At 42.8% G+C, this 12,921-nt stretch overlaps 1 protein-coding gene across 1 annotated transcript in view; it reads left to right on the top strand.

Annotated features, from left to right (window-relative positions):
- Positions 1 to 12,921, top strand: part of UTP4 (UTP4 small subunit processome component) — a 35,259-nt gene that overhangs the window by 205 nt on the left and 22,133 nt on the right. Inside the window, 5 exon segments of the mRNA XM_027618728.2 lie at positions 1,687 to 1,847; positions 4,780 to 4,971; positions 6,255 to 6,339; positions 8,769 to 8,858; positions 12,364 to 12,575. Of these exon segments, the coding sequence (XP_027474529.2) occupies positions 1,689 to 1,847; positions 4,780 to 4,971; positions 6,255 to 6,339; positions 8,769 to 8,858; positions 12,364 to 12,575 (738 nt within the window). The 5' untranslated portion in view covers positions 1,687 to 1,688.

Below are 12,921 nucleotides of genomic sequence, written 5' to 3'. Positions count from 1 at the left end.
GGGTGCGGCCTGCCTGAGGCCGACGCCGGTGGAGCTCGCAGTTCCCCTTGTGCCTCGGCCTGGTGGGGGCTACTCCGTAGATTGCCGAAGAAGGAAAGGGCGGTGGAATTCTAGCGCGCGCTGCAGACGCCCTCTTAGCCGGGCCGGGCCAAGCCGAACGCGCCTGTTCTGCCCGTGGGTTCCTAACCTTGAAGGAAGACCAGTGAGGGGCAAACCAGAGTCGGCCCCTCTCTTCGCCGAGTGTGTATGTTTGCGGCGGTGGGGAGGGGATAGTTGACAGATGCCAGACTAAGTCCCGTCGCTTCCTTCCCTTGAGGAGCTCTTGGTGCTGCCTGCCCCATCAGCCTCACTTCCCTACCTTAGCTTGAGTCTGTAATTTGGAAACTTAGCGTGCTATAAAGTTAGGGAGAAGTGTTCATAAAATGCAGATTCCTAGTCTTCCCTCCCCCCCCACCCCCATCCTCCCCCCAACCAAGAGATTGGAATTCTGGAGCTGTGGAGTAGGACCCAGAATCCTGCATTTTTACTTTATTTTATTTTTAAAAATTTTTGAAGACTTTATTTGAGAGAGAGAGAGAGAGAGAACATGAGAGGGGGGAGGGTCAGGGAAAAGCGGGGAGCCCGATGTGGGACTCGATCCCGGGACTCAGGATCACATCCTGAGCCGAAGGCAGCCGCCCAACCACCTGAGCCACCCAGGCGCCCCTTCTGCATTTTTATTTTTATTTTTTTATTTTTAAGATTTTATTTATTTGTCAGAGAGCACAAGCAGGGGGAACAGCAGGCAGAGGGAGAAGCAGGCTCCCCACTGAGCAAGGAGCCTGATTTGGGACTCTATCCCAGGAGACCTGAGCCAAAGGCAGACGCTTAACCGACTGAGCCACCCAGGTTTCCCAGAATCCTGTATTTTTTTTTTTTTAATTTTATTTATTTGACAGAGAGAGAGAGACACACAGTGAGAGAGGGAACACAAGCCGGGGGAGTGGGAGAGGGAGAAGCAGGCTTCCCGTAGAGCAGGGAGCCCAATGCGGGGCTCAATCCCTGGACCCTGGGATCATGACCTGAGCCGAAGGCAGATGCTTAATGACCGAGCCACCCAGGCACCCCAGAATCCTGTATTTTTAAAAACCATTTTTTCCAGATGATTTTGATGCAGGAGTTCTGTGGACTTGACTTTGAGAGACTGATTTAGGCTGTCAATATTTCTGGCTTCTTGAAAGCGTTAGTGGTGTTTACCCTCCTCTTCACCCCCCTCCCCCCGCCCAGCCCCCAAAACCTCACACACAAATAGAAAGGAGTACCTTAGCTTCTGCCTCTAATACAATTGCTCAGCACGATGTGCCTCCCTTCCTTTAGGTGCACACTCTCAATTAGAGAACGAGGTTATGTTCAGTCTTACATCACCCTTCTTTCCCACAGTACTTCAGGTAATTGGCAGGATTGTTAGGAGTCTGGGACATGCTCTATATGTTGATGTTTTCGTTTTTAGCTGAAGCATCCTGTGCTTCTGGAGATGGTTTCGTAGATTCTTGTGTGGGGTGTGAAAGCATCGTTGGTTAGATATTTAGAAGTGAACCTCAGTGAGATGCAGTTGGACTCTTCCATCCAGGACAGTGAAAAGAAATAATACACGTGACACGCTGCTATTAACGTTTAACAATAATGACTCTTTTTCCCCTCCCCCAGGAATGGGTGAATTTAAGGTCCATCGAGTACGTTTCTTTAATTATGTTCCATCAGGGATCCGCTGCGTGGCTTACAATAACCAGTCAAACAGATTGGCTGTTTCTCGAACAGATGGCACTGTGGAAATTTATAACTTGTCAGCAAACTACTTTCAGGAAAAAGTAAGTCATTTGGAAGCCTGATTCCGTGTTGCTGAGTTAATTTTCTTAAGTTCAGTTGTACATCTTGTATGTATTTGTATTCAAAGAGATCAAAAGAAAGTGACTCTCTGGAGTTGTTTAGAACTATGTAATTTGTGTAATAAATATGCAGTCTCTTGTCTGAGCTCAGAGTTTTAATCTGTAATGTCAGAAAGATTCTACCTAGGAGTTGTGGTGGCTCACTGTCATTTGGAAACTGAGGTTTGCTGGATCTTTTGGGCACAACAAAAAGGGAAACTGTCAAGCCCATTGCTTTCTATCAGTCTCTGCACTACTGCAACTTTGGTAAGGTGTCATTTCCTGCTGGGGTTGTCAGTATCCGTTTCATTGTTAATTCAGAAAAAACGATGAAACATCTTAGTATCAAACTTTCTGGTGACATGATGGTAGGAAGATGAATTTCTAAGTTCATCTGTCTGAGAGAATGTAGACTTAAATGCCTATATTTGGTAGTAAATGAGGAAAATACTGTTCGGGTGTATGTAGAGGTTATTTTTCAAAGGCACTGATTACTGATTTCCGGTGCAACAAAATAATTCATTTCACATTTACTGTGTTATGCATCTAGGCACTGAATGGATGTCTGTGAATGGATAGCTGGATAAATGAATGAATTCAGTGCCCATCAGCCTAGTACTTGGAATTTAGGCACCCTGCAGTTGTTTCTAAATGAGTGAGTGGCAAGTGTTAGGCATTATGACAAGTGTCAGAAGCCCTACCTTGAAGGAGCTCAATGTCCCGTGGGGGAAATAGGAGTATACAATCTCCAAACAGTACGCAAATTTTATGATAAAGCTAAGCACAGACATAAAATCTTAGTGGAGAGTTGCTTTACTCTAATGATGTGAGTTTAGTAATCCTGGAAAGGGGTGACTTACTGAGTTGAACCCTGAAGAACCAAGAGTTAAAAAATTGGTCATCACCACAAATAGGTCATATTCTGTACTATGAAAAACGTCCTATGGTACATGCTTGTTGCACTCTGTGATATTTCTTGTCATTTATGATGATTAAAATTATAATAGTTCGTATGTTTAATGTTTTTCTTCCCCACTGAATTTCAAATTTTATGAAGGGACCATGTCACTGATATTGATGACTGCATTCCCAGCATTTAGCAAGTGCCTAGTACAGAACCACTCCTGAATTAATAATTGTTTAATGAGTATTTCAACCATTCTTAGTATCTCATTTTTTTCTCTCACCTCTTCTTTTCTCAACAATAGTTAATTCAGTTTAGTCTTTTGCTTTCTCTACTATTAGTCCTTTCCCTACTATTGTTAATCATTCTCAGAGCAAGAGTAGGGACTAGGAATAGGAATGAAAATGTTCGTTCTTTTCTTTTTAAGATTTTATGTATTTATTTGAGAAGAGAGCAAGTGCGCACACAAGCAGGGCAGCGGCAGAGGGAGTGAGAGAAGCAGGCTCCCCGCCGAGCAGGGCTCAATCCCAGGACCCTGGTATCATGACCTGAGCCAAACGTGGACAGACGCTTAACAGACTGAGCCACCCAGGTGTCCCGAGAATTAAAATCGTTCTCTTCACATTTGACTTTGGCACTTTGGGCAAGCTGCTTAACCCACAAGTACTTGTGTCATTTCAAGTTAAGAGAAGAAAAATTGTATCCACTCAGTCCCTCTGATGCTGAGCAGATACAAGAATAAAATGCCTTGATATGTATGAAAACTTCTGTAAGTGTTGAGAAAGCACTTAGAAATCTGAGACTTAATGAAATGCTGGATTGAGCTGCATTATTATTTTTAAAATGTTTAAGCTTATTCCTTTTTTTTTTTTTAATTTAGTAATCTCTACACCCATCCAATGTGGGGCTCAAACTCACAACCCTGAGATCAAGAGTTGTATGCTCTTCTCACTGAGCCAGCCAGGCACCTCCATTTATTTTATTTTCTTAATGGTAAAATTGACACTATAAACAGCATTTATTTAAAGTATATACACTGGGGCGCCTGGGTGGCTCAGTTGGTCAAGAGTCTGCCTTGGCTGAGGTCATGATCCCGGAGTCCGAGGATTGAGCCCCGCATTGGGCTCCCTGCTCAGCGGGGAGTCTGCTGCTCCCTCTCCCTTTCTTCTTCCCCTGGCTTGTGTTCTCTCTCTGTCTCTCTCTCTCTGAAATAAATAAAATCTTTTTTTTTAAAGATTTTATTTATTTATTTGACAGAGGCACAGCAAGAGACGGAACACAAGCTGGGGGAGTGGGAGAGAGAGAAGCAGTGCTAGATGGGAACCTGATGCGGGGCTCCATCCCAGGACCCTGGGATCATGACCTGAGCTGAAGCCAGATGCTTAACGACTGAGCCACCCAGGAGCCCCATAAATGAAATCTAAAATAAAGTCTATACGTTGATAACTTTGACATACGTAAGCTTTTGAAATCCAGGATAGTTACATTTTTTTTTTAAATCGGATATGTCAAATATAATTGTATATAAACTTTATTCTACTGAAAAGGTTTTACAGAACAAGTCCTGGAAAGAGAAACAAAACCAACTGTGAGCACCTGGGTGACTCAGTCGATTGGGTGTCTGCCTTTGGCTCAGGTCATGATCCTGGAGTCCTGGGATCGAGCCCTGCATGGGGTTCCCTGCTCAGCAGGGAGTCTGCTTCTGCCTCTGCCCTTTATCCTGCTCGTGTTCTCTCTCTCTCAAATAAATAAAATATATTTAAAAAAAGAAAAAACCCAACTGTATAGGTGACTAAAATTTGAATTTAAAAAATGAAAATCTTAATAAACATAATCTTCTGGTAGCACAAAACCCCACACTGGTTATTTCTAGGGAAGTGTTTTAATTTTTACCCCCACGTTACCTGTGACCACTCAGTGCTGCTAGCTGATTAATTCATGGTGAGTTGACAAGTTCCTGTGTTTCTGTAGTTTTTTCCAGGTCATGAATCTCGGGCTACAGAAGCTCTGTGTTGGGCAAAAGGACAGCGACTCTTTAGTGCTGGACTCAATGGAGAAATTATTGAGTATGATTTGCAGGCATTAAACATCAAGTATGCCGTGGATGCCTTTGGAGGACCCATTTGGAGCATGGCTATCAGTCCCCATGGTTCTCAGCTTTTGGTCAGTAAGCAAGTATTGGTAATTTAAAGATTTTACTTTTAAGTAATCTCTATACCCAACCTGGGGCTTGAATTCACGACCCTGAGATCAAGAGTTGCGCGCTCTACCGACCGAGCCAGCCAGGCACCCCAACTATTAGTAATTTAAAGGAAGATTTCTCTTGTGCTTACTTGAAGTTTTTTCTCTGTGTTCACAGGAGAGTAGAGTTAAATTATATTAATGACGTGTAGCAACTCCAATCTGAGGTACATTCCAGCAACCCCAATAAAAGATTGGAGTTGATATTGGGGATTAAAAAGCACTTATCCTGGGGCACCTGGGTGGCTCAGATGGTTAGGCGTCTGCCTTCGGCTCGGGTCATGATCCCGGGGTCCTGGGATCGAGCCCCACATCGGGCTCCCTGTTGAGCGGGGAGCCTGCTTCTCCCTCTGCCTCTGCCTGCCGCCCCCCCGTCGGCCCTTGTACTCTCTCTCTCTCTCTTTTTCAGATAAAAAAAGAAACTTAAAAAATTAAAAAAAAATCACTTGTCATTTTGCATCCTTTCTGCTGCTACTTTGGACCTCATTTATTCATTTATGAAATGAGAGGCTTAGTTTGGTTCAGCATTTCTCAAACTGTACTTTGGAATTCGGAGATGTGAACTCTCTTTTGTTGTATTGTGCTTTATGTTTTATGGTAAATAGCATTAGAATATGGCTTGTTAACATGAAATCCTTTCGTAGATTCACAACACACTGAAGTCTGTTAAAAGTTCTGGGAGGTCCTTCCACAAGTTAACTTATGGAACTATGTTTTACCACAGTGTTTCTCAAAAATTGTTTGAGTGCAGACTGAGAAGACAGCCCCCTCCCCCCACACACACACTTGTTATTAAAATGGGTGCTTCCAGATACTTCATTTTCTGGGATTCTGGGATTCTTGTTTGATTTGCACTAATTTATACAACATCTTGACATGTCTCCATTTAGGTTGTATAGTTAATGGGTATTTTATTTAGGCCATGGGTCTCTAGAAGATACATGCTGTGAAATCCTACTTCTTTTTCATGTCCTGTATAGGAATTGGGCCACTGATTAGCCTGTTTTCTAGCTAGGACATGAAGGCTGCCAAGAATACCCTCTCAGTGTCTTGGTACCAGTAAGTTTTTTGTTCTCTCACATAGTATTTTTCTTTTTCACTGCAAGTGACAGCTTTAGGGAAGAAATGTTTATATTTGTAGAAAGATATATTTAGTTACACAAAATGCTTGTCTTTTCTATTTTCTGTTTCTCTTTCTCTAATAGGTTGGCTGTGAAGACGGATCTGTGAAGCTATTTCAAATCACCCTAGACAAAATCCAGTTTGAAAGAAATTTTGATCGGCAGAAAAGTAAGCGTCATTTTTGGTGGGGCAGTGAGTAGCCTTAACAAGAAGTTATGTTTCTGTGCCCCTGGGGATAGGCTGTGTTCCCATGCATCCAAGTACTAGTTTATCTGCATGCTGACTTTATCTACATAATAGGGTATGTGCTCGAAGCCATCCCTCCCTCAGGCTCATAGTTGTGATTGCCTGCTTCAGTATTTATAGAAAATCTGAAATCCAAAATAGGAAAGCTAGTGTTTCTGTGTAAGTCACTTTGTTAGTTCTCACTTAACTTTCTTTTTGAAGTTTTAACGTTGTGCATAAAGTCTTTTTTTTTTTTAAAGATTTTATTTATTTGAGAGAGAGAGAATGAGAGACAGAGAGCATGAGAGGGAAGAGGGTCAGAGGGAGAAGCAGACTCCCCACTGAGCAGGGAGCCCGATGTGGGACTCCATCTCGGGACTCCAGGATCATGACCTGAGCCGAAGGCAGTCGCTTAACCAACTGAGCCACCCAGGCGCCCATGCATAAAGTCTTAAAACTAGAATTTTTAAACACTTGCCCCTGTTCCACCTGGACCAGTTGACACTGACTTCTGGAGCAGAGGGTTGGCAAACTTTTTCTGTAAAGATAGCAGGTAGTAAATATTTTAGGTTTTGCAGTCCATATGCTCTGTCAACTCTCTCGTCACATAAAAGTAGCCATAGATAATATTTAAACAAATGGGTATGGCTCTGCTTTGGTAAAACTTTATTTATGAAAACATTTGGTGGGCCTGATTTGTGCTTAGGGCCATAGCTTGCTGATCCTTCTAAAAAATAGTACTTGTCCCATGTATTGTGTCCATCGGTAATTTTTTTTTAATTTTTTATTGTTATGTTAATCACCATACATTACATCATTAGTTCTTGATATAGTGTTCTATGATTCATCGTTTGTGCATAACACCCAGTGCTCCACGCAGAACGTGCCCTCCTTAATACCCATCACCAGGCTAACCCATCCCCCCGCCCTCAGTAATATTTATTATCTGCTAGTCAGATTCCTTTTGTTTTGTTTACAAAGATTTTTTTTTTAAGATTTTATTTATTTTGACAGAGAGAGAGTGAGCACAAGCAGAGGGGGGTGGGAGAGGGAGAAGCAGGCTCCCCACTGAGCAGGGAGCCCAATGTGGGGCTCAATCCCAGGACCCTGGGATCATGACCTGAGCCCAAGGCAGACGCTTAACCGACTGAACCACCCAGGCGCCCTATAAAGACTTATTTTTAAGTAATCTCCACACCTATCACAGGGCTCAAACTTACAACCCTGAGGTCAGGAGTCGCATGCTCTACCAATTGAGCCAGCCAAGCTTGTGTGTTTTTTGGGAGTTTTTTTGTTTGTTTTTATTTTTTTTAAAGATTTTATTTATTTATTTGACAGAGACACAGTGAGAGAGGGAGCACAAGCAGGGGGAGTGGGAGAGGGAAAAGCAGGCTTCCCACAGAGCAGGGAGCCCAACTTGGGGCGCGATCCCAGGACCCTGGGATGACCTGAGCCGAAGGCAGATGCTTAACGACTGAGCCACCCAGGCGCCCCTGTTTGTTTGTTTTTAATTATTAGAGAGAGAGCGCACGAGCAGAGGCGGGGCAGAGGGAAATGGAGAGAGAGGATCTCAAGCAGACTCCTGACACAGAGCTTGATCTCATGACCCCAAGATCATGACCTGAGCCAAAAATCAAGAGTCTGACTCCCAACCAACTGAGCCACGCAGGTGCCCCTTGGGTGTTCCTTTTTAATTACAAAGGCGATACAATGCTTATTCAAAACCTGTGTGTTTAGCCAAGTGTGAAAGAGAAAATAAGTATCTCTTCCGCTCAGTAAGCAACATTTTGGAACTAATCCAGGCATTTTTGTATATTCATATAAACAAATACACTGGAGTGCTTGTGCTTGTTTTTTCACTTGGTGTATCACAGCTATCCTTCCATGTCAATTACGCCAGTCTGCATGGTGTTCCATTTTATGGTGTTCCATAATTTATTTAACCAAACTCCTATTGATGGGTATTAATTTTTTTTTACTACGGTCAGAGCAGCAATGCATATTCCAGTATACATAGTTTTGAACACTCCTGCAAGTATTTTTCCTTGTTTAATTCCCAGTGCAATTGCTGAGCCAAATATGCACATTTAAATTTTGTTAGGTTAGTAACAGATCACCCACAAAAAGTTGTGTTTCTTTACATTCCTGTCGACCATTTCTACATTATTAAAGTAATATTAAGTACTTCATTATGGGTTCCAAGGCAGAGTTGTTCCTCATCTGTTATAAACGGTTCTTCACCAGCATGCAGTAGATGAGAGCTAAGATTGTAGAACACTAGCCCTGTAGGTAGTTGTCAAAGGAGAACTCAGTTACCTCTTACTGTATATTTATGTGTATGTCCCTTTCTTTTTTGTTGTACAACTCCCAAGGTCGCATCCTGAGTCTCAGTTGGCATCCCTCCGGTACCCACGTTGCAGCTGGCTCCATAGACTACATCAGTGTGTTTGATGTCAAATCAGGTGACTGTTTCTCTAAGTTCATTTGGGCGGTGCGTCTTGTTGGTCAGATTCACATTGGTGGTTTTCAAAACCTTGAGCCTTTGTGCTTTCAGTGACCTTTGGGGCCTAACCTCATTAACCTTCTGAGATGTTAGCTATGAATTTCACTCCTTTCTTGCATTACTGCTGCTGCTTTTGGGGCAATCCAGGTTATTTGATGGGATACCTAGGTTTTATCTAGTAAGAGTTCACCCTTGAGCAATACGACATATACAAGTGACCAGTTAGAATACCTATTTATATATACCAGACCGTGGTAAAAGGTGTCTCTCTTTGAGGAACATAAGGACTTGGTAGCATGACTGGTGAGGCATGAGATCAGAAAGGTAGAGAACCATATACTTTCTCTATTCTTGGCCTGCAGAATTGGCTTATGGAATCCTTCAGTGATGAGACTGAGTTCAGCTTGTTAGGTGGGCCCATCTAAATGGGAAGTAAAACAGGTCAGGTTTGTCTCGTTTTTCTTTTTCCTCCATGCTTAAGCAAAATTTTTTATTCTTATCTGTTATATATGTATAGTATAGTCGAAGAACTCCTTGAGGCTTGTTACAAAGAAGCAGGAGTCCCCCTATCGCCCTTCTTTCACTCCTCAAAGGCAACCATCTGTAACTCTTAGCTAATTTCTTTGATGTTTACCCCCACATATGTACAGGTACATATATATACGTGTATGTATATATATGTTTCATTGGTTCATCCTCAAATTCTTCCAGTTGTATAAATTAGGTTCAGATAGATCTGATTTTCTCTCTACCACTTTTATCTTCTTGAATGATTCTCTCCCCGGAGCCTTCTGACCTCCAGTCTAGTGTACCACTTTCTGGGCCTGCTATACCTCTGTAGGTCTTGAACACTGATTTCTCAGTCATTCCATGGATCTCCTTTGCTTCTCTCTCAGGTAGAATCCCCTGTGTCCATTCACTTTCCTGGTTTATTCCTTTGTTTGGTGGATCATGAGAAGGAGTTCATGAGAAAGAATTCTAGGTCGGGAATTATTTTCCCTTAGAATTTTGAAGTCATGGCTCCACTGTCTTCAGCTTTGAGTATTATTATAAGCTCTGATGCCATCCTGGGAGAAGATCTTTTGTATAGGTTTTTATGGTTTGTTTTTCCAAGGAGCTTTTAGGATCTTATCCTTACTGTTCTGAAATGTAATAATTAGGTTTCTTGATGTGTGGATCCATTAACATCAATCATATTAGATACTTGGTAGATTATTTTAATCAAAAAACCCAGTTTTCAGTTCTGGGGGAAATTTTTTTCTGTTTTTAAGATTTATTTGACAGCACACTCGAGAGCGCACAAGCAGAGGGAGCAGCAGGTAGAGGGAGTGGGAGAAGCAGGCTCCCCGCTGAGCAAGGAGCGACACGGGGCTCAATTCCAGGACCCTGGGATCATGACCTGAGCCAAAGGCAGACGTTTAATCAACTGAGCCACCCTGGTAGCCCCCCCTTTTTTTAAGACTGATTTATTTTTTTTTTTAGAGAGCACAGTGGGGAGGGGCAAAGGGAGAGAAAGAGAGTGTCCCAAGTCGACTCCACGCTGAGTGCAGAGCCTGATACAGGGCTCAATTCCAGGACCTAAGCTGAAACCAAGAGTCTGACGCTTAACCAACTGCACCACACAGGTGCCCCTCAGCTCTGAAGGAAATTCTTTTTTTTTTTTTTTTTTAAGATTTTCTTTATTTGACAGAGAGAGACAGCTAGAGAGGGAACACAAGCAGGGGGAGCGGGAGAGGGAGAAGCAGGCTCCTGGCTGAGCAGAGAGCCTGATGCAGGGCTCTGGAGAAAATTCTTAAATTATTTGGTAAAGGAGGTTCTCTCCATTTTCTCTTTCTGAAATTCTACTATTTGGATGTTGGCTCTTCTACTATTATCTTTTCCCCTTTCTTATTTTTCATACCTTTGACTTTTTATTCTGCTTCCTGAGAGATTATTTTTATCTTTTATTTACTTACTTATTTAGATTTTATTTTATTTTTTTTAAGATTTTACTTATTTCAGAGAGAGCATGAGCGAGAGAGGACAAACAAGAGAGCACAAGCAGGGGGAGAGGGAGAAGCAGACGCCCTGCTGAGCAGGGAGCCTGATGCAGGGCTCAACACAGGACCCTGGGATCATAACCTGAGCTGAAGGCAGCCTCTCAATGGGCTGAGCCACTCAGGCGCCCCTGGATTTTATTTTTAAGCAATTGCTATATCCATTGTGGGACTCCAGCTCCAAATCCCAAGATGAAGAGTCACATGTTCCACTGACTGAGCCTGCTAGGCACCCTTGTCTTTATCTGTAAATCGTGTTACTTGAGTTTTTCATTTCTGCCATTTCCAAAGCTCTTTTTTGTTTCCTGAGTGTTCTTTTTTATAGCGTTTTTTGTTTCATTATATACGGACTTCTCTTTCTAAGGTTATTCAGGTTATTTGTCAGGTAGTCTTCGCTCTTGCTCTGTTTTCTCCCTCGTATTTTTTTTTCCTAGTAGTCTCTCTGGCCTCCGCCTTTCATATTCCAGCTTTGCTCACATGTCTGATGATAACTTTACTTACCACACAAGTAGAGCTTATTGCTCTTGGGTTTCACTGAAGAATGATCTGGCCAGAATCTTAGTTTGGGGAACCCCCAAAGACGTTGATGCTTTTTAGATCTTTTTTCTTGTGCTGGTCATATTTCCCAGAAATGTGTTTTATTCTGCCTGGTGATAATAAGCCCGGTCATCAGCACTCTGGGAAGAAAACCGGTGTTCTCAACGTTCGGTTAATAAATTTTTACTGTATCTATTTTCCATATAGTAATCCCACCCTCGGTTGTGCCTGATCTCTCTCTTCAGAGAATGAATCTCCATTCTTGTTTGAGGTGAAGTTTGGGAGTTGTTGGCTTTTTAGTTAGGGGATAGTTATCTGAAGGATCTGTAAGTTTCTTAAGCATACTTTCATCCAGTTTCTCTTTTTAGTTCCACTTTCACTTTTTCCAGAGTTTTTGGGGTCACCATAGTTCTAAGTCTTCTGAGGATTTCATGGTATAAATTAAGTGGCTTCTTGGTTTTCCCCACTGTTGACTTGGGACTTAGTTTCAGGGCTCTGCTATGTCAGTTACTACTCCATGTTTTCTTTTTCATTCCCAACATTTTATCAACTATTGTTTTCTCTCCCTTTTCTGTGGGGTTTTAGAAAAGAGCCAAGTGTAATATGCGTTGCTTTTAGGCAGTTTTAAGTGAAGTTCTCAAATGTCTCCTTTCAGTTTCACCTCCTCCCCTCCCCCCCAAAATTTCTGTCTCCAACTAGCCCTCCCCCCTCTCCCCCACAGTCTTTAGGTAACCATTTTTGTGTTCTGAGACTGAGTTCAGCATAACTACTATTTCCTGGCTGTTTGTGGTCTGTGCTCAGGCAGCTAACTTAATAGATGCCTACCACAGGCAGGTTTTGAAGACAAAAGAAGTAAGTACCATTCAAATTTGGGCTTTTCTTATTTTTCAGGGAGCGCTGTTCATAAGATGCTGGTGGATAGGCAGTATATGAGTGTGTCTAAGCGGAAGTGTATCATATGGGGCGTGGCCTTCTTGTCTGATGGCACTGTCATAAGTGTGGACTCTGCTGGGAAGGTGCAGTTCTGGGACTCAGCTACTGGGACGCTTGTGAAGAACCATCTCATTGCCAGTGCTGATGTGCAGTCCATTGCAGTATCTGATGTGAGTATGGTCCCTGTTTTGAGCAGTTCCTGTACAACCTGGGGGGTGAGTAGAGGAGGCTGTGTCAGTGATGTGGCACAAACAATGTTCCCTGATCCTCAGTGTTTTTTTTTCTTTTTTAAAGATTTTATTTATTTGAGAGAGAGAATATGAGAGAGAGAGCACATGAGAGGGGGGAGGGTCAGAGGGAGAAGCAGACTCCCCGCCGAGCAGGGAGCCCGATGCAGGACTCAATCCAGGGACTCCAGGATCATGACCCGAGCTGAAGGCAGTCGCCTAACCGACTGAGCCACCCAGGCGCCCGATCCTCAGTGTTTTATGCAGGGAGATGAGTTTAGGGGAATGC

Source organism: Zalophus californianus, chromosome 17 (genome assembly GCF_009762305.2).
Source record: "Zalophus californianus isolate mZalCal1 chromosome 17, mZalCal1.pri.v2, whole genome shotgun sequence".
NCBI lineage: Eukaryota > Metazoa > Chordata > Mammalia > Carnivora > Otariidae > Zalophus > Zalophus californianus.
The sequence above is the reverse complement of the archived record's forward strand: the minus strand, read 5'-3'. Positions and strand labels throughout refer to the sequence as shown.